At 35.4% G+C, this 28000-nt stretch overlaps 2 protein-coding genes across 2 annotated transcripts; both read right to left on the bottom strand.

The window, feature by feature from the left end:
* Positions 1-231: 231 nt before the first annotated feature.
* Positions 232-9935, bottom strand: LOC120260903 (GDSL esterase/lipase APG-like). Its single transcript, XM_039268485.1, has 5 exons — positions 9655-9935; positions 9333-9463; positions 1843-2076; positions 969-1224; positions 232-661 (listed from the first exon to the last, which is right to left on the bottom strand). Exons 1-5 carry the CDS (start codon positions 9911-9913, stop codon positions 465-467), a joined length of 1077 nt encoding a protein of 358 aa, XP_039124419.1. The 5' UTR covers positions 9914-9935; the 3' UTR covers positions 232-464.
* A 1241-nt stretch (positions 9936-11176) lies between these two features.
* LOC120260904 lies at positions 11177-27367 on the bottom strand. The gene is given in 23 exon segments (XM_039268486.1): positions 11177-11620; positions 11790-11875; positions 12390-12521; positions 12523-12633; positions 12742-12919; positions 13059-13351; positions 13450-13638; positions 14298-14532; positions 14674-14801; positions 14913-15184; positions 15399-15507; positions 17280-17373; positions 18512-18848; positions 19191-19400; positions 19678-19795; positions 19943-20042; positions 20120-20175; positions 20877-21002; positions 21083-21211; positions 22377-22496; positions 23197-23399; positions 24277-24401; positions 26333-27367. Coding segments are annotated over 23 exon segments (4362 nt in total). The 5' UTR covers positions 27196-27367; the 3' UTR covers positions 11177-11472.
* Between the last annotated feature and the right edge of the window lie 633 nt (positions 27368-28000).

A 28000-nucleotide genomic window follows, 5' to 3' on the forward strand; every position in this document is an offset into this window, starting at 1 on the left:
TATATAGTATATAGCTGAGAACATACAAAATTTATCACAACTGCTCAAAAGCCTAAATAAAGACAAAACCCAGTGTTTTCAGCTATAGAACATACAAAATTATATTGATAGTTCTCTGTATCTTTTGATATATATTACTATATTATTGTGGAACGTGGAAATAAGCGAAATTACATGCGTGGAAATGAGACTATGCACACACATAAATACTCCAAAATAAAATTCAAAAGGGAGAATGGATGGGCATACATAATTCATATTCATTTAGAGAAGAAGAACAATTTTCTACAACACCACCACACTAATATGGCATAAACCTTATTCCAAACTCTCAAAAACCATAATAATAATAATAATAATAATAATAATAATCCTCAAAGAAGGTTGTAATAAACAGTAGGTGCATTTATTAATGACAACAACAATGAGGTTTGGCTCTTCAATATAAATATATATATATGTGTTTAAGAGATTAAGTCAATGCCCTGGAGTATAAGGGCATCAGCGAGGACTTGGTTGGCAGACTCCGTTGGATGGACACTATCCCAGAATACATATCCAGTGGCATTTGGACATGTTCCCACTGATTTCGGGTTGCATAACACTACAGTTGTCTCCACTGTCCCTGTCCCACAGCATCCTCTTCTTGCCTCAAAAAATCCTATTCATTTATATACAAATATATATATATATATGTCATAATTCTTTATAAAAAAATGAAGAAGAAGAAGTAGCCAACGTTGAACTAGCCCAATAGTTAAGACACTTTGTCCCTTGCGGAAGGTGCACATTTAGTTCTCACCAAACGCATGATGAACAAAATCTTCTATATAGTATATATACGAGAGATGTAAGGGGTGTGAGCAGGTGCGTGATATATATATTCAAAACAAACCCACACACAACATCTCTGGTTCACTTTGTTAAAATAAAAGGTAAATAAAAATTAAAGGATTAAGGAATGTAACCATGATCAGAAGGCTTGGTGGCGAGATCAAGGAGAGGTTGATAGATATCAAAGATAACAATCTTGAGCTTTGGGTACTTCTTCATAAGAGAGGTGGCAGCAGCGTTGAGCTTTTTGTTGAAACCTTGAGCGTCATAGTTGAGCCTTGACACACACTCATTGCTGCCGTATCCGAACAGCGTTATCGCTGCCGGCAGACATCCTAATGGCGGCAATGATGTCACTCCAATCTTTCTAGCTCCCAATCCATAAATGGTCTGTATATATATATATATATATAATAGTCTCGTTAATTTGAAAAATATGGATTTGAATAAAGTTTTCATCTATCATCTGAAGTTTTGATTGTGTAAAAAGTCAAGTATAATTCAATTGTATTGATTGATGGAGACAATATACTGAAATTAAAAAAACAAAAAAAACAAAAATTTTCTATTCACAATTAATACTCATTTAAGATTAAACGTGGTAGAATATAATTATAAGTAGTTACTTCCAATTAATGCCCTTCATTTGATGGTCTTGGTATAAATTGGGTTGAAACATTTGAACTTAATTATAAAAAGTTATTTCTGCACTTCAATTCTTCTAATAGTTATAACATGCTCAACAGAAACATAAAATAAACACCCTATAAGTCATTTAGATTTATCCAATTTCGAACAAACTTTTATAAATCAAACCAAAATCATCAATATTCAAAAGCTATTTTAACAAAAACTTCAAAAATGAACTTCATACATCCCACAACCACAACACCAACCAAAGTAAAAATAAAAATAATTTCTTTTTGAATAAAAAGGTCTTTGCATGAATTAAAAATATATAAGTCCTTGATATTTAAATATATATATATAGAAGTAGAAGGTAGGTACCTGAATAAAGGTGGAAAAGATGGAGACGAGAAAAGATGAGAACTCATCAGGTGAGTAGACCTTGTTAAGGTATGGGTTGATGTAATAGTTTTGGACAAAATCACTACTACCGGCACTCACAAGATACAAAGCTTCTGAGATGATGGAAGATGCTTTCTTACTTCCTGCAACCTGTGCTAATTTTGATTGGTACTCTTTAAAGTACTCCACTTGCTGTGTTAATGGGATGGCATGCTGCAAAAAACCAATTATCATCTTTAATGATATACATATATATGCATCATTTCTAAATAAATTTATATATTATTTCATAGTGAGAAGGTGGCAAGTGATAGGCTTACCAAATGAATCACTGACAGTATTGAGTGTTTCTTGAATGTTGCAGTATTAATTCAATATGAATGAATTGAATTGAACTGAATTAAAGTCAATTTAAAGGGAAAGGTACGTTTTAGCGTGCAGATTTAAACCAATTAGTATATATCCAAACTCAGTTTGATATGGAGATGCTCAAAAGGTCAAATTAAAGTTGGGAGAATTAATTAAAGATGTTATTATGTTATGGCTTTGAAACATCATGACTTCTAAACCACCACTACACCAAATTATAGTTATAGAGGCAGACAAAAAGAGCCGGTTTTTTAAAACCGGCTCTAATGAATGGGATTAAAAAGTTAATCCCATTTTTAGAACCGGTTTAAAACAACCGGCAGTATAAGTGTTTCTTATAAAAAAACATTAGGTCACTGTTGACCCTTTGCAAAGTTCGGGTTCGTGAGAGCAAAGCACCCCATAGATTCCACGAAGCCCCTTCCTCTCCTGCTCTCTCTCTCTCTCCAAGCCCTAGCCCCCACCATGGCGGGCATCTCCTCTCAAGGCCCCGCCACCACTAGATCGATGGCGCTGCTCGCGGAGCCACCCTCAAATCACCGACGCCATCCTCCTCGGACACCTGCCCTCTCGGCTGCTGACTCGATTCGGTGAGTTCTTGGTTTTTTTCTTCTAGGATTGAGATTTTTGTCTTATGGATCGCTTGCTTTGATTTGGGATTTTTTTTAGAGACTGAATGATTAGGGCTTGACTCGAATTTGACTTTGAAGAATTAGTTTTGTAGCCGAATTGGAATTTGGAAACCCTAGCTTAGGGTTTTCAATACATTGAGAAGATTTATTGTATTTAGGTTTGATTAGGGTGGAGAAGAGTAATTTGTGTTCACAGCGACAATGGCTTTGCAAATGGGTTTTTGTCACGTTGCTTCACGTCATGAGGTTTTTAGTATGGGCTAGGAAGGCACCAACTACCATTCTTTCATGTAGCCAGTAATATCATTGCTCGCTTGGTTGTGCTACTATGTGTTAAGATGTCAGGCTTATCAAGGGATATATAGAATGATGTGAGCCATTAGATCTTAATCTAAAAGATAATATTGGACGTGTGATGTTGTAATTCCAGTTAGAGTGGGCCAATAAGAGTCTTGCCTCAACTTTGTAGGCAAGTGACTTTCATACGAGACAATTACCACAAATGCCTTCATATGTCACTAAAAGGACATAATCAGTCGATGAGGATGCAAACAACTCAAATGGTGTAAAGAGTAGGGTCGCTTGTAGAGTTGTCCATTAACAAGGATGGAATGAGCTAATTGGTGTGCAATTATCCAAGCTTCCTTTTTTAACTTGAGGAAGAATCCCTATTTTCAAAAAGTAATAAATAGGATATATCCAACTTGATTCTTCTCAAACCTCATGTCTTTGTTTTTGTGATTACTCATCTTTACTTCTATGAGATAAGTACTCAAGATGAACAATTTTCCTAAGATTATTGCTATAGGATGATGTAAATTTTGAGAGAGAATTGGCTTCTTCATTATTAATACGAGTCATGTTAATGATCTCAAATCTCTTAAATTTTTTGTTGATCACTCAATCTTACCCTGACCTTATACGTGGTCATTCCTTCATCTCTAACCTCATACTCCTTACTTGTTTAATTTGCTATGAGTTCAAAGCTTATGTAACAAAACAAGTTTCAGACATCAATGCTCAGGGTTAAACACAATCTAGCAACCAAAGCCTCATATTCTGCTTTCATTATTTGTAGCTTTAAACCCAAACCTTGGTGCAATGTTAGTCTTCTAACCCTTTGGGGTTTTTGAGGGCAAGCTAATCCCTAATCCATTCTCCATGGCTAACCTATCCACAAAGTAAATCCAATAATCAAATTGTACCATCTCTTGCCTTCTGCCTTCACACAATTTACCTTGTATAGCTCTACCAAAAGGTTAGCTAAAACTTTCACTTTGGTAGTGGTTCATGGTTTATAGACCATGCTTACATAGCTTAATTGGCCATTTGGATAGGCTTCTTGATATTTTAGGCTTTTGAAGGTCTTGTTTGAGGGACTTATTAGTAAGAACCATGATACATACCATGCATCTAGAAATAAGATCTCAACTTACAAGCTAAGGTGACTAGTACATAGACCAGTTTTTCTATTAGAAGAAATCTGGCATCTGTATTATTGGAACTTGGTCTTTGGATACTTTTTTTCTCTCTTAGTAAAATAGAGCTAATCGCATAGCCATATGTGGCTAGGTACACAATAATTCATCTTAGAGCTAGCTTTGGCTTAGTAAGCAATATAGCAAAACTTAAATATTTTTTCAACTGTTGAAAAGCTATCTCACAATCCTTGATCCATTCCACCTATGTTCAAAATTACTTTTGTATTTCTCTTACCTAGGTATACTCTTGTATTTTGGAAGAGAAGCTGATGAATAAGGCTCTTACAATCATTAATTCCTTGTGAACATCCTGTAGCTCAAAATTACTCCTTGGTTTTAGTATGAGAATGTTAAGAAATTGTTGTTTTTCTTGTTCTCGAATGCATTCATTGATCTTCTTAAAAATCCAATCATTAACATCTTCTAAATTGCTCAGCTGTTGCAAATATGCTTTGGTTGTCTTTTGTCTACTTCTTGCTTGCATTTTTAACTTGACAGAAGGAAAACAGTGTGCGCTAGTGAATTCATTATGATGTTTTTTTTCTTTATCATAGCATGTAGAAAGGGTATGAATAAGGTTAATAATTTAGCTTGAGTTTTTTTTCCCAAACTAAGAAAAAAAGAAAATTTTTAATTTAATCATTGAACCTCCAAAGGATATTGCAAGTAACTTGGCTCAAGAAAAATAAATGATATAAATTACTTGTATTGTCAAAATATAGTAGCTTGACTCACAAATGAATCTTCATTGTCCACATGACCACACAGTTCACAAATTGCAGCACCATCAACAATGAGCACATTAGACATACAAGATCATAATGCACTCTCACAATCAATTTATTTGTTTCTCTGCATTGCATATAAGGATTTTGCTTTCAGAGTATTATTCCTATTTAGGTAGAACTAAATATAGATTTCAAGTTATCAATGTGCAAGCCATATGATAGGGACCCAAAACAGGTTAAGGGGTTTGGTTTAAACAGATCGACTTGTTTATGGATACAGAAAAGTTCATGGAATGCCATGAGTTAAGTGTGTTTAGTGAACATAACATATTTATCAAATCAGTTATGTGTTTTGTGTTATCAATCGTTTTATCAAATGGATCATGTTTATTGTTGAGGAACCTAGCCTGATTGATAAATCTGTTGTGTTTGTTTCAAGTGTAAATTGATTGTGTTGAATTTGTGTAGACATGAGCACAACCTGAACACCACCTGCTTACATTGTTGGAAGCGCATCATTGTTGCAAGCCTATGCAATAACATTTTCCAATGCTTTGATTTTTAAGTACCTTTTTGTTACTGCCTTTGTGCTCCCTATAATTCATCCATGTCTAGTCAAAATTTATTGTCTGCTAGACTTTAAAATATGGGTAAAAACATGATTGACTGCCCTAACAGAACTGATTTTTGTTATGGCCCACAATGGGAAAGATTGATCTTGCTTTTAATTCTAGAATATTTTACAATAAAGCAATAAAAAATCTTCCATAGTTGTGTTGTGAGTAATAACATGAAATAAATCATGATTGGTGATGTGACTTACCTAATTTTCTCTTATGTAGGCATTTGATCTCCTTGACATTTTGAAAAAAGAGGAACAGGTGCTACTTGCAGTAAAGGAAAAACAATCACAGGTTTTCCCATTCTTCATTTTTAATTAACTGTCCACACTTATCATTCGTAGTCTATAACTAGAAATGATGATGTGCACCACTTCATTGACATAGAGCAGCTGATCAAATGACACAATATGGACATTATTACCTGTCAGCCTTCTCATTAAGTCCAAGAACGCATATTTAGATACTCTATTTTCTTTGCACCATTTTTATATGGACATAGTATATTACAATAGCAATCATAAAATTTATTCTCATATTGTACATGAAAGGAGTGAACAGATAGTAACAGTCTTATTATAATTCTACTCAATCATCTCTAAAAATAAATCATCAATATTAAAAGTTATTGCCATTTTTTATGTAAATATAACCTAATTATGAGCAGATGGAGTTTGATTTGTTATTTGATTTTATTTTTTTATTGGTATGGTCATTTTTTATGTAAATATAACCTAATTATGTCAAAGGTCATTATGGATGATGGATCTAACTACTTAAAATAATATGATTTTAAAACCAGTAATACAAATATTTTATAATTACATATTTTTATTTTAAGAATAGATAATCAGTGGTGTTTTAATTTTGTATGCAATCCCTTGACTAATGTAGACCCATGTCTCAATGCCTAAGACTAGCATTCACTGAAACCCAATCAAATTGCACCAACTTTAGTTGCTAAATCTTGACCAAGATCTAATTTAGATAGATTTTGAAAAACTGTTTTTCTTAGGCCATGATTTTAGTGTTTCTTTTTCAAAATATGCTTTAAAAATAATACAAATATTTTATAATTACATATTGTTATTTTAAGAATAGAGGAGATTTAAAAAAGAGGAAACAAAAATGAAAAGGTTATATTTAATTATTTCTTTTTGTCAAAAATAATGTCCCCTCAAAAAACATTCTTTCTTGGAAGTGTTTTCCCCCAAAAAAACACCTGTTTGTTTGTTGGCTTCTAAAAAAAACAGTTTTAAAACAAATCACTTGGAAAGAGTGGAATTCATGTATGGAAGCAACTGACAACAAAGATAGAACAGTAAACATAGAGTTGTGTGACCTTGTCTCTCCCAAGAAGGGCCCCTTTAACTACCATCAAAACTAGAGAAGAGAGACACCACTAAAAGCAATTGATAAAGTACCACTCCATCATGAATATGACTACTTATATATATATATATATATATATATATATATATATATATATATATATATATATATATATATATATATATATAGTTTTATATCTAATATTAGAGGCAGGTTCATAATTAAACTTTTTGCTGATTTTCCTATGCATAAACCGATGATTTGAGACTACAGTCATAGGGTACAAATGGACTTTGGGAGTTTGATAAACATACTAATAATGTGGTGAATGGTCTTGGTAGACATATTAAACAATTGGCCAGCAGACAAAATTGGGTGTAGTACCTTCTAACAAGCTCTCATGTCATCTTTGTATTAATTAACAAAATTGGGTGTTCTACCTATTAAAAACAGTTCTCATAAAATAAGTTAACAAAATTGGGAACAACTTGTATTTTCCATAGGGTACACAATCAATGTGTTGCTAACATACAAATTGGATATGCCTTTTTGACTTGCCATTGATCAGTTGATTTATTATGTCTTCGTATAAATGAGCATGATCCATGCGTTTGTTTTAGATAGAAGCTGAAGTTTTTCTCTTATGTTGTTGCCTTCTAGTTGATGGCTGAGTCCCTTTTTTTTTTTGGAATCTTGTTGATTTCAGTGAATATTAAAGTTATAAATTCTTCTACCAACTACCTTTATGTATTTAACATTGAATGTGACTTGCCTTTAGGGCAGTAAATGTAGAAACTCAGGACATTCTAGGAATATGCCAATCAATTGATAGAAAATGAATTAGAGGATAAGTTCATTAGTCCTTATTCCCCATAGGTGACATGGCTTTTTTTCAAATCACCTTTAATAACATCATGAAGTTTGAGTTAAACTTTTAAAGGTGGATAATCCTATATTGTATTTAAAATAATTTAAGAGAGATTAATCTTTGTGAAAGATGTTTTGGGAGCAAATCAGAACTGAGTACTAGAATAGTCCACTTAGGAAAAAATTTAGTGTGATTAGTTAATTAGAAATCATGGCCAATTCAATTTCATTGTTTGAGTTTCTAGAAATACACATATAAATGCACAAGGACAAACAAATTACCATTGGCCGGATTATATTTCAAACTATGCATGATATCGATTTAATAATTTAGCATTTAATTGTTTTTTATTTGATTTTAATTACAATTATAGCGTTTTATTTGATAATGTTTGTTTACTTATGTAGAAGAATTCATGGTTAAAGATCAAGAGGATTGAAGATGAAGAGGATACATGAAGCTTTTTTGCTGTGTAATTAAACCAAAAAATATTTTGTAATAAACGTAGACAAATAGTGTAAAACTCTTTACATTTTGTTATTAATGAGAATACATTACACTTGAGCTTATTACTTGTCAATAAAAGTCAATGAAATTGAATTTATGATATTTTTAAATGTTTTGAAAGATTCGTTTCATTGTTTTTTATGTACAGGTTAAATAAATTTATTTATTATTAGTAGGAAAATAAATTAAAATTCAATAAAGGTGGTTATAACCGCCTCTAAACATATGAAAATGTAAGAAATTATTAGCTATAGAGGCGGTTATAACCGCCTCTAAAATCATTGAAGAGAGATAATAAATCATTAGCTATAGAGGTGGTTATAACCACCTCTAAAATTATTGAGTAGAGTTAAGAAATTATTAGCTATAGAGGTGGTTATAACCGCCTCTAAAACCATTGAAGAGAGAAAAAATTATGAGCTATAGAGGCGGTTATAACCACCTCTAAAACTATTGTGAAGAGTTAGGCCATTATTAGCTATAGAGGCGGTTATAACCGCCTCACACATGTTATTTAAAACAACACTGTAGATAAAACTTACTCATCGGTTGAGACAAACCGGCTCAAAGTGTAGAGCCGGGCTTTGATACTGAAGCAGTTTAGAGCGGGTGAAAACCAACTCTATAAACTATAGAGGCGGTTATAACCACCTCTATAGGGTTTGAAAACCGCCTCAAAAACCCTCTTTTGGTGTAGTGCACTGACAATCACTTGTATGATCTTTTGATAAAATCTCAAGAATAAATTAATAAGAGTGCAGTGGACCAAGTTATAAATATGATGCAAGGACAACATTCAGTTAAAAAAACTATGTTGATTAATTGTCTACAAGTTTAAGGAAAAGTGTTATAAGAAAAGTCAACAACAACTCTTAATCTTAAATCATTAATTAATTAAAACAAAAGTAGAAGAGATTAATATATATACTTACATAAAAGTAAGCAGTCTTATCATAATAGCCAGAAGCAGCAGAGGCAAAATTAGCACCAATAAGAAGATTCTTCCCAGAAGCTTGTGGACTTAAATAAGCAGGTGGATAACTAGTGAATCCCAAAGTCTCAGCTGCCATATATACATGCAAATAATAACAACATAATCTATCCATCCATAAATAAATAAATAAATAAATAAATACATACATAAAAAAGTAATTAATTAAGAACAACCTTAATAATATATATATATATATCAAGAAAGAGGAAGAAAAGGATGAAGAGAAAAAAGGAACAACACCAGGTAGCAATACAACTCACCGGTGATGTCTGTGGCCAACTTGCCATTGCAGAACCTGCCAGTAGGTTCATGGTTGACGAAGTCTCTACCATAAGGAGGGTAGTCAGCCTTGAATATGGTGTGAAGGTAGTCATTATTGCCCACATCCACAACTGAGTCCCCAAATGTTATGATCGCCGGCACCAAAGCCTGCCCATGCACAACAACGACAACTGATGACAAGAACAAGATCAACATCACCGTCTTCATGGCTAGCCCCCCCATTGTTATGCAACTCATTACTAACTACTAGTACTTATATATAAGCAAGAAGAGAGAGTGAGAGTGAGAATAAGAGAGAGAGAGAGAGAGAGAGAGGGTTCTTGAATTTTGTTAAAGAGCATTGAAGACAAGCATGTGGGCTAGCTGTAGATTAAAGACATTACAGAGCTTAATGAAATAGGATATAGTCCTACACAGTCAGTGCATTAATCCTGCAACTAAAAAAGAGAGCCCTTAATAGAGGGAGATAAGAGTTGGGAGAGGACTTGGTAGTTGGAAGAGGGGTTGAGGGGTGTAAATGAGGCCTCATGTGGTTGCCTTCTTGCATTCATGGGAACAAGTGAACAACACCCAAGCAGCATTGCTTCAATGCTCTCTCTCTCTCTCTCTCTCTCTCTCTGTTACACTTGAAAAAAAAAGTGGAGATAGCGGCCGTGATCAATGAAACCAATACGGTGTAGATATCTTTGTTTCTTTATGGAGGAGTGATTTGTCTTCCAAATGACAAAATGAGAGGTGAACAGCGAACAGTGGACACTCACTCAAATAGACTTATGGTGATGAAGTTAATGCTGTTTGAAAGAGAGCCAGGAGGAGTTGATAATAATTACATTCAACTGCCAAAGCATTGATGCTGTTTTTAAGGACAATGAGAGACTGGGGGAATGGAGTAAAAGTGAGCCTGTGAAGACTATAATACATCCAGCTTTGTGTTTGTGGTGCCGGTCAATATTCACATGAAGAATTTTAAGAGCCACACGCCATCTTACAAATGCGCACAGCAAAGTTATGCGTGGGAATCAGAGTGGTGAATTTCTCTTCAAAGTTCTGAAGCATCATGTAGATAACATTTCAAATTGAAATTCACCACAGAATCTTGATGATAAAAGCTCCTCAAAAACTTTTTACTTGAGAGACAGGTTAAAAGAACACAAGTTCCACAGAATGCAAACATATTTGGTTAGGATCATCCAACCAAACGCAACAAAACTACAAAGCTCCACCATGTTGAATTGAATGCAGAACATACACAGACAAATAAAACAAAATATAAGGAAAGGGGGGGGCCATTGTCAATCAGACTAAGGATAAAAGCATCAAATATATTTCTATATCAAACTGCCAAAGCAAGGAAAACATCGCCATGGCAGGAATGGTCAACAAACACTTTCTTGTTAAAACATACATCATGATGAATACAATAACAAAATACAAGAAAAAGGTTATTGTCTATCAGATCATAGATAAATGCATATCATCAAACAATTCTTTATCCCTCCCTTTTTAACTAATTAGAGAATCCACGGTTATACATTGCAACAAAACTACTTTACTACAAAGAATGTGGAGCGGACCTTTGTATTTACAGTGAAGGGAAATATGCTGACTGCACAATTTCTCTAAAGAAGGTGAGTCTACATGATGATGAATGACTTTCACAGGCCTGTTGCGAAAATAAGGCCCCCTTTCACTATTCCCCTTGCAACTCCACCAAAAAAAGAAAAAAAAAAGAGAAAAATAAAACAAAAGTAAAAACTAGAGTTGCAAGCAACCTCAGGTGAGTCACCCGGAATTTGTTACGACTGCCAGAATAAGTTTGGGTCATTGCTATACAAAGAACGGTCTTGGATCTCCAAGTTAGCAACATGCCAGTCGACAAGACGTGCCTGAATGCATTTACACAGCACTAGGCCAGAAGGAAACAGCCACCATCCACTCTCGTCCCTGTCAATGGCATAAACACACAACAAACAAGGTGGCTAATTAGTATAAGCATATCCTACTGTAATTAACCAATGAAACAATAGGTTGGGTAGGTGGTTAGACACTGCCCAAATATAGATTTTCTTTTAAAGAAATCAATTATGAGTCAAAAGTTTCCTTAGTTACTCACGTGCCCAAACTCCATGGCTGAGAACTTTGATGCTTCCGACTAGATGACATCTTGTAGTGTACAAACCCACATATAAAGGCCATAACCTACATAGATACAGGGAAGAACATATTATTATGAAAATAGAACTGATCAGCAAAAGAAAAAAAAAAGTGCATTAAGGTCACAAGCACAGTTGTCACATAATCTCAATTCCATATCATCACATTATTAGCAACACAATGCGGACATGCTAAGTGGCAGATGAATGTATAAACTGTTTCCACACAAGCACTCATATCAACACAATTAACAGGCTCAAAAAAGTCAGGCTGGGGGCAAACTTTGAGTTGCTACGCTAATGCAACAAGTTGATATCACTTTCGTTAGTAGTTCTAAAATCAAAAATACTTTTTTTTTTGACACATAAAACATGATAAGTAATGAAAACCCGGTTATGCAATGATGAAATTGCTAACATGAGTACCATGAGAAACACAAATGATTCTCTGAGAATTGAAAAGATGTTAAATCGGGATTGCTAACACAAGTACATGAGCACATAAAATTTTGAAACAACGGTTAAAAAATGTATTCATAGGAAGGATGATAATAACTTACAACATTAATCAAGGAAGAAATGTTCCACAACGCATACACACGAGCAAGTCCTGCTGATCGTCGAGGTCCATGACTGAAAAGGGCATTGATTCCAGCAGGAAATGGAGAAAGTAGACCCAAAGGAAGGACGAAACAAAACTAAGAAGACATCCACCATGGAAAAAGAATACAATTGAAGTAAAGTAAGCAGAACCAAGCTAAAATCTGCCAGTAGTAACATTGAGATGACCAGCCCAACAAGATCCTGCAGTAGTAAAAAAATGACAAAATAATAAAAACCAAACACCATAGTTTGCAGAAACACTCATCCCTATGTGAAAAAAGATTTAATGAAATATAGCAGAAGTGGCACCTGGCGTCCAACAGGTTTAGTATTGTGCAGTATAAGTGAAAATGGGTACCATACATTTCTCTTGTCTTCAAGCATTCGCAAACTTTGACTATCTAAAACACCACCACTTATTTGTTTCCGAACAACAGCTTCCCTGTTCCTCAAATTCCCCAGATTATCTTCATGAATGTTAAATGTACTGCAGAAAAAAGAGAAAATGAAAAACTGAAATGAACACTGACATGTATGAGCTAGCGGAATTTACTGTTTGCATCAGTCACAAAAAACGGCCTAAAAAAATTTATTTGATAAACAAACTTTGAATAATAGGAAATTACCGAGAAGGTTGTTTGACACTTAATAATCTCGTAGAAACACCATCAACAACAGTTGTAGGCTCCGATTCTCCCACAGCATACACAACAAGTCCAAGCTGACAATAACCACACGAAGTGGCCTGAAACCAGGCAAGATCAACACACACTCCATGTGTGATCAAAGCTTGATTTGCATGAGTCTCAAGCCAGCTCAGAACAGGCAAAAATGTAACTTTCAGCTGGCCACGACGAACTAGCCTCAATTGTGCATTCAGCCCAGCCACAAGCCGGTACCATATGGTTGGTTGTACAGACTACAAAACAAGAAATAATTGCAGTTAAAATAATGGAAATAATTACCTGGACCAAAAAATAAAAAGGAACTACTATGGCATTGATCAAGTAAAAAAACCTGACTCATGAGGCTAGTGAGGACATTATCACTGTGAAGGAAAAAGGGCGCCATGTAACTTCCATCACCACCAAAAACTAAGCACATAGGGAACCTCTGGTGCAGGCGAGGAGGAAGATCTGGTCGCTTTTCATCCCCACCAAGGAAAAAGTCCACATAGGCTAGCATCAAATCTGGGGTTGCAGCCACCTGCATCAAAGGGTATACAACAAACCAGTGAAATGACGTGCCCATAAGAAAACACCCTAACAGACAAGACCTTAATGGTACAAAGAAAATCAACAAATATATACATATATGAAAAAAAGTTATTCAAGAAAATACTCAAACTGATGCATATAGAAATGAAAGAAAAAGCCTCAGAATCAGCATATTATGAACAAGATCTGTGAAATACCTACAAATATGAATCAGGGCATTGATATATATATATATATATATATCAGCCATAACTGACTAGCTCGATAATGGCCCAAACTGGACTAATAAAACATAACAGTATCAATTCTAAGATTATGGATACAGATAAACATCACCTTTAAGAGAATCTCTTCATTGTATTCATGTAAATTCCTCATGCTAATATACATCTCAGATGTTTGATATTGTAGTAATTTATCTTGAAAGCCTATCAAAACTGACAATTTAAGCAAGGGAACACCATCTTCATTGAATTAAAGGCTCGTGCATATTCCAGCAATATGCAAGTTTTATTAAAATTCTCCCACTAATATGATGTTACTAAATCTACTAACTTCCTCTTTAATAGAGAGTACCAGCAGAAGTCGATGAACAAAAATTAATAGCAATAAACAACCACGTAAAATAAGTCTGAGTACTAAGAAAACCTTAAGTCCCTCGTAAAGAGCTCGTGAACGACATGATCGTAAGCATGCATGGTCATACTCTGACCGAACAAATTCACGCAGTCGCTGTAATTTCTTTCTCCTACGCCACTGCTGCCAAGACCATGCAAGAGGATATGCAAGCACACAAAGAATGCTGTAGATTGAACCCTCCCACCATTGATAAGCTGCTAGGGCATTTATCTCATCAACAAATCTATTGAACGCATCCTCATACCTGCATATAAAATGACGAATAAAGTGCAAGATCAGACTCATGCCCAAGTAATTTTAAAGATAGTAAATTACCACTAAAAAAAGGTTTTTCTGTTGTCCTTAAATGGGATTAAGCAAGTCAAAAATCCACTCTGATGCTTACACTATCTCTGTTATCTGCTCTGGAGGAGAATGGGGAAGATGCCAAGGTTCACTGAAAGTGTTAGGCCCCATGAAATACATTCTATGAACATGGCTTTGGGATTCCTCCGCTCTATTTGTTTCCAAAACCTGCATTATTCGATGAAAAACTTGTAATTCACTAATACCGACACATGCAAAATTGTTAATAGGCTACAATAGCAATTCAACGATGTAAGGTCACCATAATTAGCACAGCACCTCATTCAGCGACTCCAAAAATGGGAAGGAGTGATCAATTTGAGATCCATGTTGGGTTGGCGCAGGACCAGGAAGTTCATCATTACCAACAAATTTCATCCGTGCAACACTTAACACTAGAGCCAACAAGACAAGCAGCCCAGTAAGAAGAAGACCAAACAGCCATGGGCCACCAAAAGTGTATATCAATTCTTCGAGAGCTGTATAGCAGTGTGGCATATGATATCTTTCAGATACACATTTATAAGGACATGGCGTTCCAGCAACACCACCTGTTGAAATATTTATGCACAAATGTTTTATTAGTCCAGCAGCACGAATAACATACAACATCAGACATTAAAAAGGGTAAAAAAAAAGAACCAAAAAACTACCAAAAAAAATAGAGACAACTAAACACAACTGAGTCTGAAATACATTACTCTAGGAAAAATAAAAAATCACAACAACCAATTACATTTACACCAAGAGAAAAAAATGAACTACCTCGAACAGTAATATACACAGCACGGCGAGGAAGCTCATAAGAAGGGCACTGGTAACAGTAGTTCTCATCAGATCCAGTGATATTCTTATATGTTCCTAGTGGGCATTCCTGCAAGAAATCAGAATTTGATATCAAACAAACAGTTCAGAGCAACATTGCAGGTAGCAAAATATAAGTATGGAGCAGGCAATAATAACCATGTGTAACATGAGATGTTTATTTGATAATAGAAGCTAGCAACATACAATTAAGTTTTTGGATGATTTTATAATATATATCGAGCCATCAACAGATGTTGAATGTTCAGTACAATTTATCTTTTAACTAATCACATATGCCAACATGACTAGGTACGAATGTCATGTTAAACAAAGTTGGGTAAATGACAATTAAAAGGAATAAAGCATAGGCACTAAAATATAGAGCAACCCCTCAGAAGCATGACTTGTAGATTAATCAATAGTCTCCACCAGTAGTAGGGACCTAAAACTTCTACAAGGTTAATAAATAAGCTTGCCATGTCAAAGTTCAGGTGCCTGATCAATGCTCATAAATGAAAATTTTCTCTGCCTCCTTCATACTTCCTCTCCGGCCGCACAGATTATTAGTCACATGTAGCAATGGCAATGTCTAGTACTCTTCCTCACATCCATTAGAAATTTCACAAAATTAAAATAGCCAAGACAGGCTTTGGCATCAATGCATATCGCACCTGAGGAATCTACATTTCATACAATGCTCTATGAAGTTTAGAAATGTTCCTTGCAATATACTCAAATTAAAAAGACAACAAAGTAATTGCCAGAAAAACAAATGACAGCCATTGACTAAGTCATACTTACTACGCAGAGATTAGGAATTTAATCATTATGTAAGCTGGCAATATCAGTGTAGGAGAAAAGTTCAGTACTCCAATAGGCACATCAAATAGAAATACAGGACAGGAAATACATTAATGTCAGACTCCTGAAAGCTAACTATTTAATGGGAATAGATAAAAACACTTCACTAAGAACCTTTCCTAAAGCAATCAAATTAAAATAAATTGCTGAGAGAATTTACAGATGCAGTTATGAAATCACATGAAATATATTGAGCACGGATGTGCAAAATGACAGACACCCGACATTAACTATTTAAGAAAAGAAGCTACTTCTATGAAATTAACCTTTGTGAATTAAATTGCAAATCTACAGCTGTGTGGCCAAGTGAAAAATAAATGCTACAGAAATGACAATTAAAAAGATAATATTCCTTTAACACATAGGTATTAGCTGTCAGCCTGTCAGAGAAAATTACATATTGCAAAGCCTGTGCCTTAAGTTGTGGCATTCAAGAAGAAGCCATAATCTTCCACTATACTTTTACAACTTATCACATAGACTCTAAAATGGAGAATAATCTTACAATCAGAATTTCCACAACAGAAGGTTGCAAACAAATGAATCCATCTGACAGCCACAATCTACGAGCATGCATTTCTTTCCCACTCTTTGACATTCATTGAAAATCAGCCATTTAGGACACTTGAAAACCAAGTTCTAGTCAAGGATATTATTGTGTTTGGATTTTCGAACAATATTGCAGTATATATGGACTTCAAGATTTTCTCAGCTGGTTTTATACATCATTCCCTAGATCTATCTAAGAGAAGATGGAACAACTTAAGAGTAAGTTCTCAACTTGATCATCCATTCAACTAAATCATAAAACTGACATCAAGAACAAAGAGTTAGAAGAGAGAGAAAATAAATAATGCAGGGAGCAAACCACCTTGACCCATCAAGATAACCTAAAATTATGATAACAGACAACTTTCAGTGAAACATCTAGCAGAACAACAAGCCTCCACCAAAAAGACCCATGAAGATAAAATTTACCTTGCAAAAGGTTCCATAAAGCCCTTTGGGGCAATCTTTTCCAGTAACTGTTCCATTTTCCCCAGCAGAACCTTGATCCATGCCCAAACCTCCCCTGCCAAGGGAACAAGGTTTAAAAATTGCTCCCAGATGCAAATGTAAAAAATAAAAAAATAAAAACTCTTGGCTCACCAGTTTATAAGTTGCAACCATTCATATCACATCAAAGTACATAAGATAATAATATCCTACTACTCATTGATATGCAATTTCTTTGAGTTTAACATGTCAATGATGTCACGGACTACTACCATCCTTCGCAAAAAGTTCAATCAGAATACATATAGTAATTTACCAGGAATAAATAGGTGTTTTTCAACACAGACTCAGACTAAATAGGTGGATTTTAACTTGACATTCCGAAGCTTGTACTAAATTGCCAACAATTTAGTACAAGAAATGTTAACAAGCATGCAATCATTTTACTTCCAAAATGCCAAAAAAGTGACTATATGCTGGCTATGGAAAGTTGTGTCCACGAACAGAATTTATTACTTTAGCTGAGCAAAGCAAGCGAGAGCTGCTATAGTTATTGTGCCCCATTAAAAGCGTGCTTGGATTCACTTCAACTTAATTGAGTATTTACCTTAAGGAATACCAGGCAAAGCAAATGGTACACACAAGTTGAGTCCTAAGTAACAGAAACAAACCGTGTTCACAACATCAAACATTAATCTTATCAATCGCATTGCATTTGCTGGCAAATATTAGCATTAGAACTTCACAACTCCATACAGTAGAGTGAAAATGACAGCACATTTAATAAGTTCTACCGTGCTATTATAAATTATTAATTTCTGGTCTTAGGTGATCTAATGAAAATATTACTTTGGAAGATTACATCACATTTAAAATATATATATATATATATATATATGATTTGTTCAAAGTTATCAAACCTAAATTAACCAAAATAAATAACATCTTCCCAAAACTAGCCCAGAATAAAATAACCAGGTCATTTGAACTAAAAGTGCATGTAGATATAAAGTAGTTAAAAAAGAATCAGGCCACTCAAAGTTTTTCATAAAAGTCAACAAAAATTCAACCACCTCAATGAATGGAAAAGACTGTCCATAAACTTCAGCATATAGAGGAAAATCTATTGAAATAAGAAAACCATGGATAGCATGCGTATGAGAATTTATTAAAAAAAATGTCACAATAACCATAATTGAGAACAAAGACCAGACCTTGTAGTTATCTTTCCCTTCACACTTGCAACTGGAAAATATTCATCACCTGTTGGAATGTCTGACCAATGAAAGTGAATCCTTCCGCCACCTCCACCACCACCACCATTGTGGCTACCAAACCCCCCAACACTTGAAAGTATAGAAGAGTCACCAAGGGACATAGTGTGTAGAAAAAGAAGAATTGTACCACCAGAGCCACCGCCAGGCCCCCCCATTAAGAAATTATAGAAGTAACCTCCAAGCCTTCTAGTTAATTCTCCAAAACTTTCACCATCAGCCTCAACTGAGCCATAAATAGACAAACTTGATAACGCGTGCTCCTGTGAACCCATCACTGCAAATAAAAATGAGAAATGAGTAGGAGCAGAAGCCCAAAAAGAATTGATGTATGAATTGATTATATAAGAACAATAAATTCAATGGAATAATTGTGCCAAGAAACAAAATCATTTGAAGAAGAAAACCAATTGATATTATAGTGCCCATGTGATTAGTGATGAGGTGGCAGCAAGCTACAGATGAATGAAAATATACATGTGGCAAACAATGGACACTGAAACAAGTTTGCTGCTGTGACCTCAAAGAAGAAACTGATGCATCCACACCACTCCACTATCATGAAATAATTTGAGAACAATATTATACGAAAACCCTCATTGATGAGAGACTGATATACCTATGATACCCCCACCAGCAGTCGAAACAGATAAGTCTTCATTACTACTACCGCTTCCAAGCTCACATGGCAATTTAGCATTACCATATGCAATGCCACCATCAACATAGGTCCCATTGAAATAACCACGCCCACCTTTGCCACCATGCCCACCACCACCACCAAGACCACTGCTTAAAACGCCTCCTCGGCCGACCCCACCCCTGCAGCCTGCGTATTATTAAAAAGGAAACTCATTCAGTCAAAGGTTTCATTTATCAGCTGCCATTAACAAATTTATTTTGCAATTGAAAACAAGAAAGCAAAAGACAATGTTGAAAACTCCACAATTGATGAAGAAATTAAAAAGAAGTTGAAGTACATAGGGTTATCATTCATCTAAATCGGACTGCCATTCTCAGAGTAACTAAGCAATGCACTAATTAAAAGGGAGTTGAAAAACATAAGGTTATCATTCATCTAAATCAGACTGGCATTGTCAGAATACCTAAGCCTGATGCACTAATTATTCCAGAAGACTGGACAACAACAGTTCTCGCTCGATGGAAATGAATGACTGTTCCTTGAATAAGGCCTGCAACATCAATATCCTCAACACGACAGATCTGCAAAAAGTGGCTGCAACAGTCAAAACAAATAGACAATAAAAATATAGAGAATGAATCCAATAAAGTGTATGTATGGCCAGAATAATGCCATATTACATGATTGCTGGTAGGAGAATCCTAATAATAACACAGAAAAAAGAGCACCTGGAGGGTAAAAGCTAGAGAAGAATTCACATTGCAATCTTCTGGGGGACTAACCAACTCCATTGGGCAATCTTCGAGTTCACAGTTGAGCTTTGGAGACCTATCAGAAACAATAAAAGTAGTTTAGTAATTGAACATGAAATTTAAGGAACTAATTTTATCAGAATGCACACTTACATTTCATCCCTAGAAGCATTAATCAAAGGACCACGCAAAACAGACCCAGGACCAACCTACAGAAGGAACAAAAAATCTTCAGTTCAGATGAAACTCTTTAAATACACCGAAAAAGGGCAGATCATAATCTGACTGCAAACAAAATTAGTATGGGAAACAAAAGAGAGAGAAAAACATAAACACAATAAGCCTCAAGGATTTCTATGGGCATGAGCACAATCAAGGGAAGACAATTGCTTAACATATCACAATAAAAATCATATCTAACTCCAAGACACATAAAACCAACAATTATTTTTCAAGAAAGGATAGCTGTTGGTATGTAAGGACCCAAGCCTGGAGCTAACAATGACAGTTCTAGACAACAATACTCCCAACACTAACACAGGTTCTGACATGAATAACAATATGCTTGCAATTAGTACTAAAAATTAAGGTAAATGTTGACAATTGACATATGCTAGAACCTGATGATCTCTAATTGCAAAGAAGTAATTTCAGCTTAGACAAGTACATCATTGAACATCTAAACAATTCCACAAAAATGACAAGGCAACTCAGATTTAGCTATTGTAGGAAAAGAGAAGCCTCATGATAGGCCATTAACTTTCCCTCTTCAAGAGGTTGCAGATTGCAGCCCATAATATGACTATAATCAAGGTGTCTACAGCAAAGTATTCATAGAACAAAAGGTTAAGTTAAAATAAGAGCAGCAGTTCAACAACAAAAAATAAGGGTAAAAATTCATCCATCCTACATTGATGCTGTAAAACAGTGACAGAATTAGACGCTGAGCTTCAATCAGATCTCCAGGTCCAGATAAATTTAATAGGCCTTGTCCATGAACCCCGAGGTTTGCAGTAGAACGTATCACTGATGATTCCTGAGTAAAGACAGAAAGCCATCTTATTCAGCACTGTCACCAAATTGCCATACAACAATAGCAAGAATTGAGAGGGCTACCTTAAGAACTATTAAATTACTGGCTTCAAGCAAGGATGTCGACACTAATGAATCCCCACCCCCATTAATAAGAATTTTGGAGTTCCACATCAGAAGCATCTTTACAGACATTCGCAAAGCCCCAAATACCTGTACTTAAATGGAAATTAGAAATAAGATTTAAGTAAAAAACTTTTAATAGGAAAAGGCAAGCTTTTGAGTAAATACCTATACATGCAAGCAGAGCATAGAAATGAACTTGTGAACTATTAAATAATATGAAATCATGGATACTTTATGTCCCCAATAATCTTGTGGAAAAAATCTATAACAATTCCTTGAAAACTTATCGTTCTAGATAACAAGTCAAGAGAAACCAATCTGACAATAGACAAAAAAAGGAACTCACAGGGAAAATTTTAAGAAAAACAAAAATTGAGCACTGAGAGGAGAATCAGTTACAGATCAACTCAACATATCATTTCAGATGGATTATAAACATAAAATGATGGGGGGAACACAACAAGCTAATAACTCTATTAGAGCTTAGATAATAGCGTTGAGCAACAATACCAACAAGTTTTCAAAACAATTCTTGTTAAAGAAATTTTAACCTACACTCTTGACCAAACTCTGGAAAAGTCCTAATTATATTAAAAGAGGCTCAATAACAAATCAAGAATAAAGAAATAGACAAAATAGTTAGATAACTTGCTAGAAAACAATCTTTTAATTCTGAAGATTTGTTCACTGTATTTTAATGTATTTTACTGTAGCAAATTAAGAATTAGAAGACTGTTTTCCATGCTTAATGAGTTTTACTGTGCTAAATCATATGTTTAATATTTCTAGTATTTGCCAATAGAAAAATGTTGCTCTTCTGGCAAAACAGTTAGAGAAGAGTGCATCGCCAAGGCCCTGACTGGCCGGCAGGCCCGGCCCTATGACAACATATAGCCAGATCACAGTAAAAAGTGAGAAGCTAAGCTGTCCAGAGGTTTTCCTTACAGAGAGCATTATAAGCCACAAGATGTTTGTACTTGTATATGAACTGCAAACATTTAGTAGAGTAGGAATTTGTGAAAAGAAGACATGCAGAAGTATGATGACAGGCAATTTCCAAGCATGTTGTGTGCTCTGGTTTGAGTTCATAAATGGGCTTCTCATGTTGAGTGATATTACCACATTGCTTCTTATATGAACACATAAAACAGAGAGCACATTTAATCCCTAGATTTATTGAAGAATATAAGAAACAAAATAAAAATTAAGAAGGGGTTGACAGCACAAAGAAAATAATGTAATCGACACAAACCCTGATTACTGAGTCACTCATTAGCAGTTCTTCAGCCATGAGCTCAAACTCCGAGTATGGATAATGAGTCAGCCCAAAACTAAATATGCCACCACACAGCAGGCTAAGCTGTCCTTGGACCTGCACAATTGATCAATGAAAATCCCTTCAAGGGCAGTGCGATACCAAAGCCTGACATGGGCATATACAATATATCCCATAAAAAAATCTACAATATAGAAACAAATCCTAAATAATGCATATAACCTAAATGTTTGTGCAGTAATTATTAAAGCAAGGAATTGTTGGAGAATCTGAATTGGGATGTGCACCAAGACATATTAAAATGCAATAAGAAAAGAATATAACTAAACAAAGATAAGTACAGTATTCATATGTTCCAAAACTATATACGTATCATGTTAATTCCACCACATAAAATAAAATGTCAGTCAACCTCAAAATCACATTCACACTTATTAGTAGCATATAGGGCTCTGCAAGAGAAACTGGACAACATTAAAATGCGGACCTAAACACAATCTTATGTATTTTTCAATTCTGAGTGCCAATTGACAAGATATGCAACTATAGGACATAAGAGTGGTACAATAGTTAATGCACTAAACAGCAAAATAGTAATAATTAATTAATTAAGGAGCTTGTTAAGAGTATAATGCAACTAGATTGAACCAGGACTAGCGAAACAATGTCATAGCATCAAAATTTTCACTCTATAGCTTAGACAAGGGTAAAAAAGCATGTCATTGCATGGTACTTCTTCTAAAATAAACATCTCACAGTTGTGCTAACGCATACTGTAATAAGCCTCAGCACTGACCTGTACTCGACTCCAAAGTAAGGGAACCACCACTTTAGCACAATTTGTCACAAAAACATTGGTCCAAAGAGGTTGATAAGGAAATTCTAAAAGAAGAGTATCAGTCTGAGTTGTCAAGTTGTGGTTGCTAACAGTCAGGCTTCGAGGGATCGCATCATAGAGAGTCCCTGCAGCACCATTGTTATTTGGACAGCCAGAACTCCCTACCTCCTGCAAAACACATGTTAGAGCATCCAAAATATCATATAAAATTAACAAAAAGTATATTATCAACAATCTGTCAATGATATATAAAGCAAAGCATGACATGCAAAAAAAAGGAACTCGTGAAACACAAATTAATAGTGTGTCTGATCTAAATATTGGGTGCTGAACAAACCTCACAAATCCAGTTGTACTGATATGCACTTGACATAGAGTGCACCATGATAAATCTTAAAAATTTTGTAACATTTTGCAAATATGTTCTATTCAAACTTCTACCTATAGCTTTTAGGGCAAATCTTATCGAGATTAGGTAAAGTAGTTGGCAGGCAGGCACTTTAAGGCTACCTTGAGAGATCTGAAATTATCATCACATATAATAATGTACTATATTTCAGATAGTATGCGCCAAGATGTTTGAGAAAAATAGTGATTCCACTAAAAATGGCGCAGCAATTTAACAAAATTGTCATATCTTGAGGCATGATCCCCGTAATCATAAGTAAAACCATGACTCTCCAATGTACGACATGGCACCCTACAATTAATCATAGGTAGGGAAACTTGTTGTCAAGTTGTTAAGCAAATTGTCGAAGTCAGATTGCAGTAGGGACCATTACAGAAGTAATCAAGGGCCAAAGCAACAACATGAATAGCCTGTATATGCACAAGGGTATACATGCTTGCAAGCAACTGTGCCTGCATGTGTACAAACTACTAAATTCAACAACTTTAATCCATAACTGTACTTCAGAGGCATAGATTCTATGCAGATTAAACAACAGGAGTCTTTGAGGTAACCTATTTCAAAAGAGTTATGGTTGGAGAATAAAAACATACAGTAAACAAGACCACCTTAGTCTAGATCAGAAAAACAAATCTCACCATGAACAAAAAATTTTGGATCATCATGCCGGCTGAAAATGTCAATAGAAACTCGACCACCACCTCCTCCAGCTACACCATTGCCACCTGAAGCACTAACCTTGCCATTTCCTTTCCTGCATTTGGTAAAGTGAAATTGAAAATAAAAGAAAATTGCTAACAAATTCAATCGGGAATCACTGAAACCGCCAGACTAAAGTTAGTTATGACAACGCATACAGAATAAACAAGTCTCACATCAAGGTGAGTTTTTCCACATATAATTTCTGAACAACCACATTTATCGCAGACCAATGACAACCTGCAGCACTAATTTTTGGACAAAATGCTTACCTCAAGGACAACATCCATCAAGGAAAGCTTGCAATCTTGTAGAGAACAAGGCATTCAGGTTTGTTTTTAGACAAGAATCTAACAAGGCCTCAAAATAAGTGACAAAATCTAAACATGGATCCAAATAAAGCATAAGTTGCTATACATAATGAAGAAAAGCATGATGCAGTCTAGCCGTCACGGGTGGTCCTCTTCAGAAAAATTGCTTCCCGGATGATGTTCACATTTGCATAAGAATAGAATGGTGATTCATCTTGTAGAGGCAAAAGGTGCTTCTATGTGCTTGCTAATTAAAACTTAATTTCATACTTAATCCCAAGGAAACCATTAAAACACATGGCCAATTGCATTTGAACCAGCCCGTATTTGCACTTGAAAGCAAATTAAGTATTCACATTACGATGTCCTTTTGTTCTAAACATATGACACTTGATTACTTGGTCAAAATGGTGTCAGTTTGCATGCTTTACATCAACTCCGTGGAATAAATCTGGAAGGTTCTAGAAAAGATGTAAGAAATTTAATGGTGGAAGAACCAGTTGAAATCAAACCCAAAAATTAATCAAGAAGTCATCAGTGAATTCAAATAAAAGAGGTTCCTACTTGATAGTTAAAGAAAAATGGAGAAGTTTAAAGCAAGGATATGCAGTGCTACCAATTTTAAAACTCAAGATATAAGAGCCTAATTGAATAAAGAGAAAGCATTGCACTAAGCAAATGTAAGGTAGAGAATCCATCTGTACACTGGTGTATTCATACATCTCAAAGAACACAAGGGTAAGATCCTCTTATCATTTTAAAAATGTTAAATATAACACAATGGTTTCAAGGCCAAACAAAATATAACTAGAAGTGGTGAGGACTGATTTTGTAAGACCAATTTGAAAAGGCGAAGTGATCATGTCAAGAGAGTATGCTCTAACCAATAAACACAATCCTAGACTATTTGACACCTAATACATATATTTGTCATTTCCTTAACAAAATAGGGGAGCCAAAAAAGACACAACCTTAGCAACAGACATTCTGAAGTTCTAAACAAAATATATGCATCCATAAAGCCAATAGAAATAGTCAACTTTGAAATAAGCCAAGATCAATGCATAGTGAAAATCATTGGATAAAAACTATATAAGCTATGATACAATAGGTGCTTCACCATTTTTCAGGGAAATAAAAGCAAAAGCCTCAATATAAGATGGTCTAAACAGTATAGGAAATCTTCATAATATATACAATCATCTGCAATAAGTGTTCAAAATGTTTGTTACATATTTAGTGTGACTTAATGAGCAGAAAACCTTGTTAAATAAATAGAGTCATTTGCAATTACTGCTAACATGTTTGTTAAGAATTTATTGTAAGCTAACCTATGTCCACCATTGTGCTGCTATCTCAAACATTCACTCAAAAAAAAAAAAATCAGCAACACTGTTCTTCTATGAGCCACAACAATGATGAACATGTATTAATTGAACTTTCCATACAAGAGCAGAGAATTACGTTAGCCAGATTTAATCATTAAGCATATTGAACTAATATATGAGAAATATTTGAGCATGCATAAAAGGGTAACTATCAACTCCTAGGAGACCAAAACCAAAGTGTTTAGTGTTCGGTTTTTATGCCTGCATTTCCCATGAGTAGTGCATGTAAAGTATCCTGCTTTCCATAAACAAAACACGGGAAAATTAAAAGGGTAAAGGTCAATTACAATTTTGAAGCTGTAATGTAGATGCTCCCTCCAGAACCTCCTCCTCCATGGGAACCACCTTCACCTCCATCAGCGCAAACAACCCCATCAATCTCTAAGACGTCTTTAATCTCCAACCAAATCCTGCCACCCCCACCACCACCATAGTCCTTCTCCTGGCTAGTCGAACCACCTTTACTACCAAAGCAATCAGGTTTCGCCAAGCTCGACCAAGAATAGGCATCACCACCCCACGAATCCTCCGGTGTCTGGTCCTTCTTCACATAGCAACTCGCCCCACGGCCTCCATGTCCCCCGCCATCTCCATTAAACCCAGACGGCTCACCACTGGTCTGTGGCGGAGGATCACCCGCAAGCGCCGTGGTGTTCACCACAGACCCCTCAGCCATACTCATGTTATTAGCCGCCAAAATAACCGCACCAGCAACAATCCCTCCATCCTTCCCAATAGTAACATCACCAGAGAGGTTAGCGAGGATAAAGCACCCAGCAACAGGGCAGCTGAGCAGGACGCCAGGGAGAAGCACAAGGCTACCGTTGCCCTTGATATAGATATCTCCAGTAACGTTCACACTGGATTTGAGCTGGCAAAGGGTATCAAAGGAGCCAACCCCCCCGATGTCCCCCTCGCAGGAAGATGACGGCGGAGTAGGTGACGCCGGCGGGGGCGGTGGCGATGGCGGCGAGTAATCATGCCACGTCAGATCAAGATTCACGATCGAGAAGGGGTCATCGTCCACCTCCGACGAAGCGGTCGCAAAGCGGTGGTTAGGGTTAGGGTTTGAGGGAAGCAAAGGGATGACAAGGAGGCCAAGGAGGAGGAGAAAGAGATGGGGATGGAGATGAAGGAGACATGGATCCATGAGGAGGAGAGAGTCATGAGAATCGGATGATTGAGATTTTTAGGGTTTGGATTTTGGGGGAAATCGAGGGGCGAGGGTTTGGTTCTGGGTTGCGATCCCACGCGTTGGCAAACAAAGAATGGGGGAAGAGGGAGAGGTGGCAGCAGAGAGAGATGCGGGGATGCGTGCAGAGATTTTTGGCCTTTTTATTTTTTATTTTTTTTTATTTCTTTTTCGTTTTATTTAATGTAATTACTGAACAATCCCTGTACAGCTGTTTCTTTGCTCATCCGTCCCTCTTTCCTGTTTTTTTTCTTCCCTTAATTAATTTCTGACTATTTACTTTTTAAATCATCTTATTTTAAAGTATTTTTTTATTACTAATATCATTATAAATTATTGTTTATATTTTAAAAATTATTCAAATTAAATTCATATATTGAATAATTTTTTTTTCTACGATGATTTTTTTATGTTTTTTTAGTTGTATTATATTTATTTTTTTATTTCGAAAAAACCAGGAATGAAAGTGTTAAATAAGATAATCAGATCCTTTTCATTATAATAAAAATAAATTTTTAAAAAAGAAAAGAAAGAGGCACCCCATAGAGATGTTATCCACTTTTCAGGGACTTTCCCGTAATTACGCCTTCTTATTAATTAATTAATTTATTATTATATTATTTAATATTTATATATTTTCATGGGTCTTTTTCTGTTTTTTTGGTGGCGAGAAAAGATGGCAAAAGTGTTAGGACTAGGAGGAAAAGGGGCGCACGCGTTTGACGTCTTGTAAGAACCGTAGGATTGCTTTAAGATTTGTGCC

Source organism: Dioscorea cayenensis, chromosome 5 (genome assembly GCF_009730915.1).
Source record: "Dioscorea cayenensis subsp. rotundata cultivar TDr96_F1 chromosome 5, TDr96_F1_v2_PseudoChromosome.rev07_lg8_w22 25.fasta, whole genome shotgun sequence".
Classification (NCBI taxonomy): domain Eukaryota; kingdom Viridiplantae; phylum Streptophyta; class Magnoliopsida; order Dioscoreales; family Dioscoreaceae; genus Dioscorea; species Dioscorea cayenensis.

Excerpts from the sequence above, each read along its gene's own strand:
- LOC120260903 (XM_039268485.1), bottom strand. The coding sequence starts at position 9,913 with ATGAGTTGCATAACAATGGGGGGGCTAGCCATGAAGACGGTGATGTTG. Across the intron at positions 9,464-9,654 it reads GTTGGCCACAGACATCACCG|CTGAGACTTTGGGATTCACT; the intron begins GTGAGTTGTATT and ends TATATATGGCAG. Across the intron at positions 1,225-1,842 it reads TCTTTTCCACCTTTATTCAG|ACCATTTATGGATTGGGAGC; the intron begins GTACCTACCTTC and ends ATATATATACAG.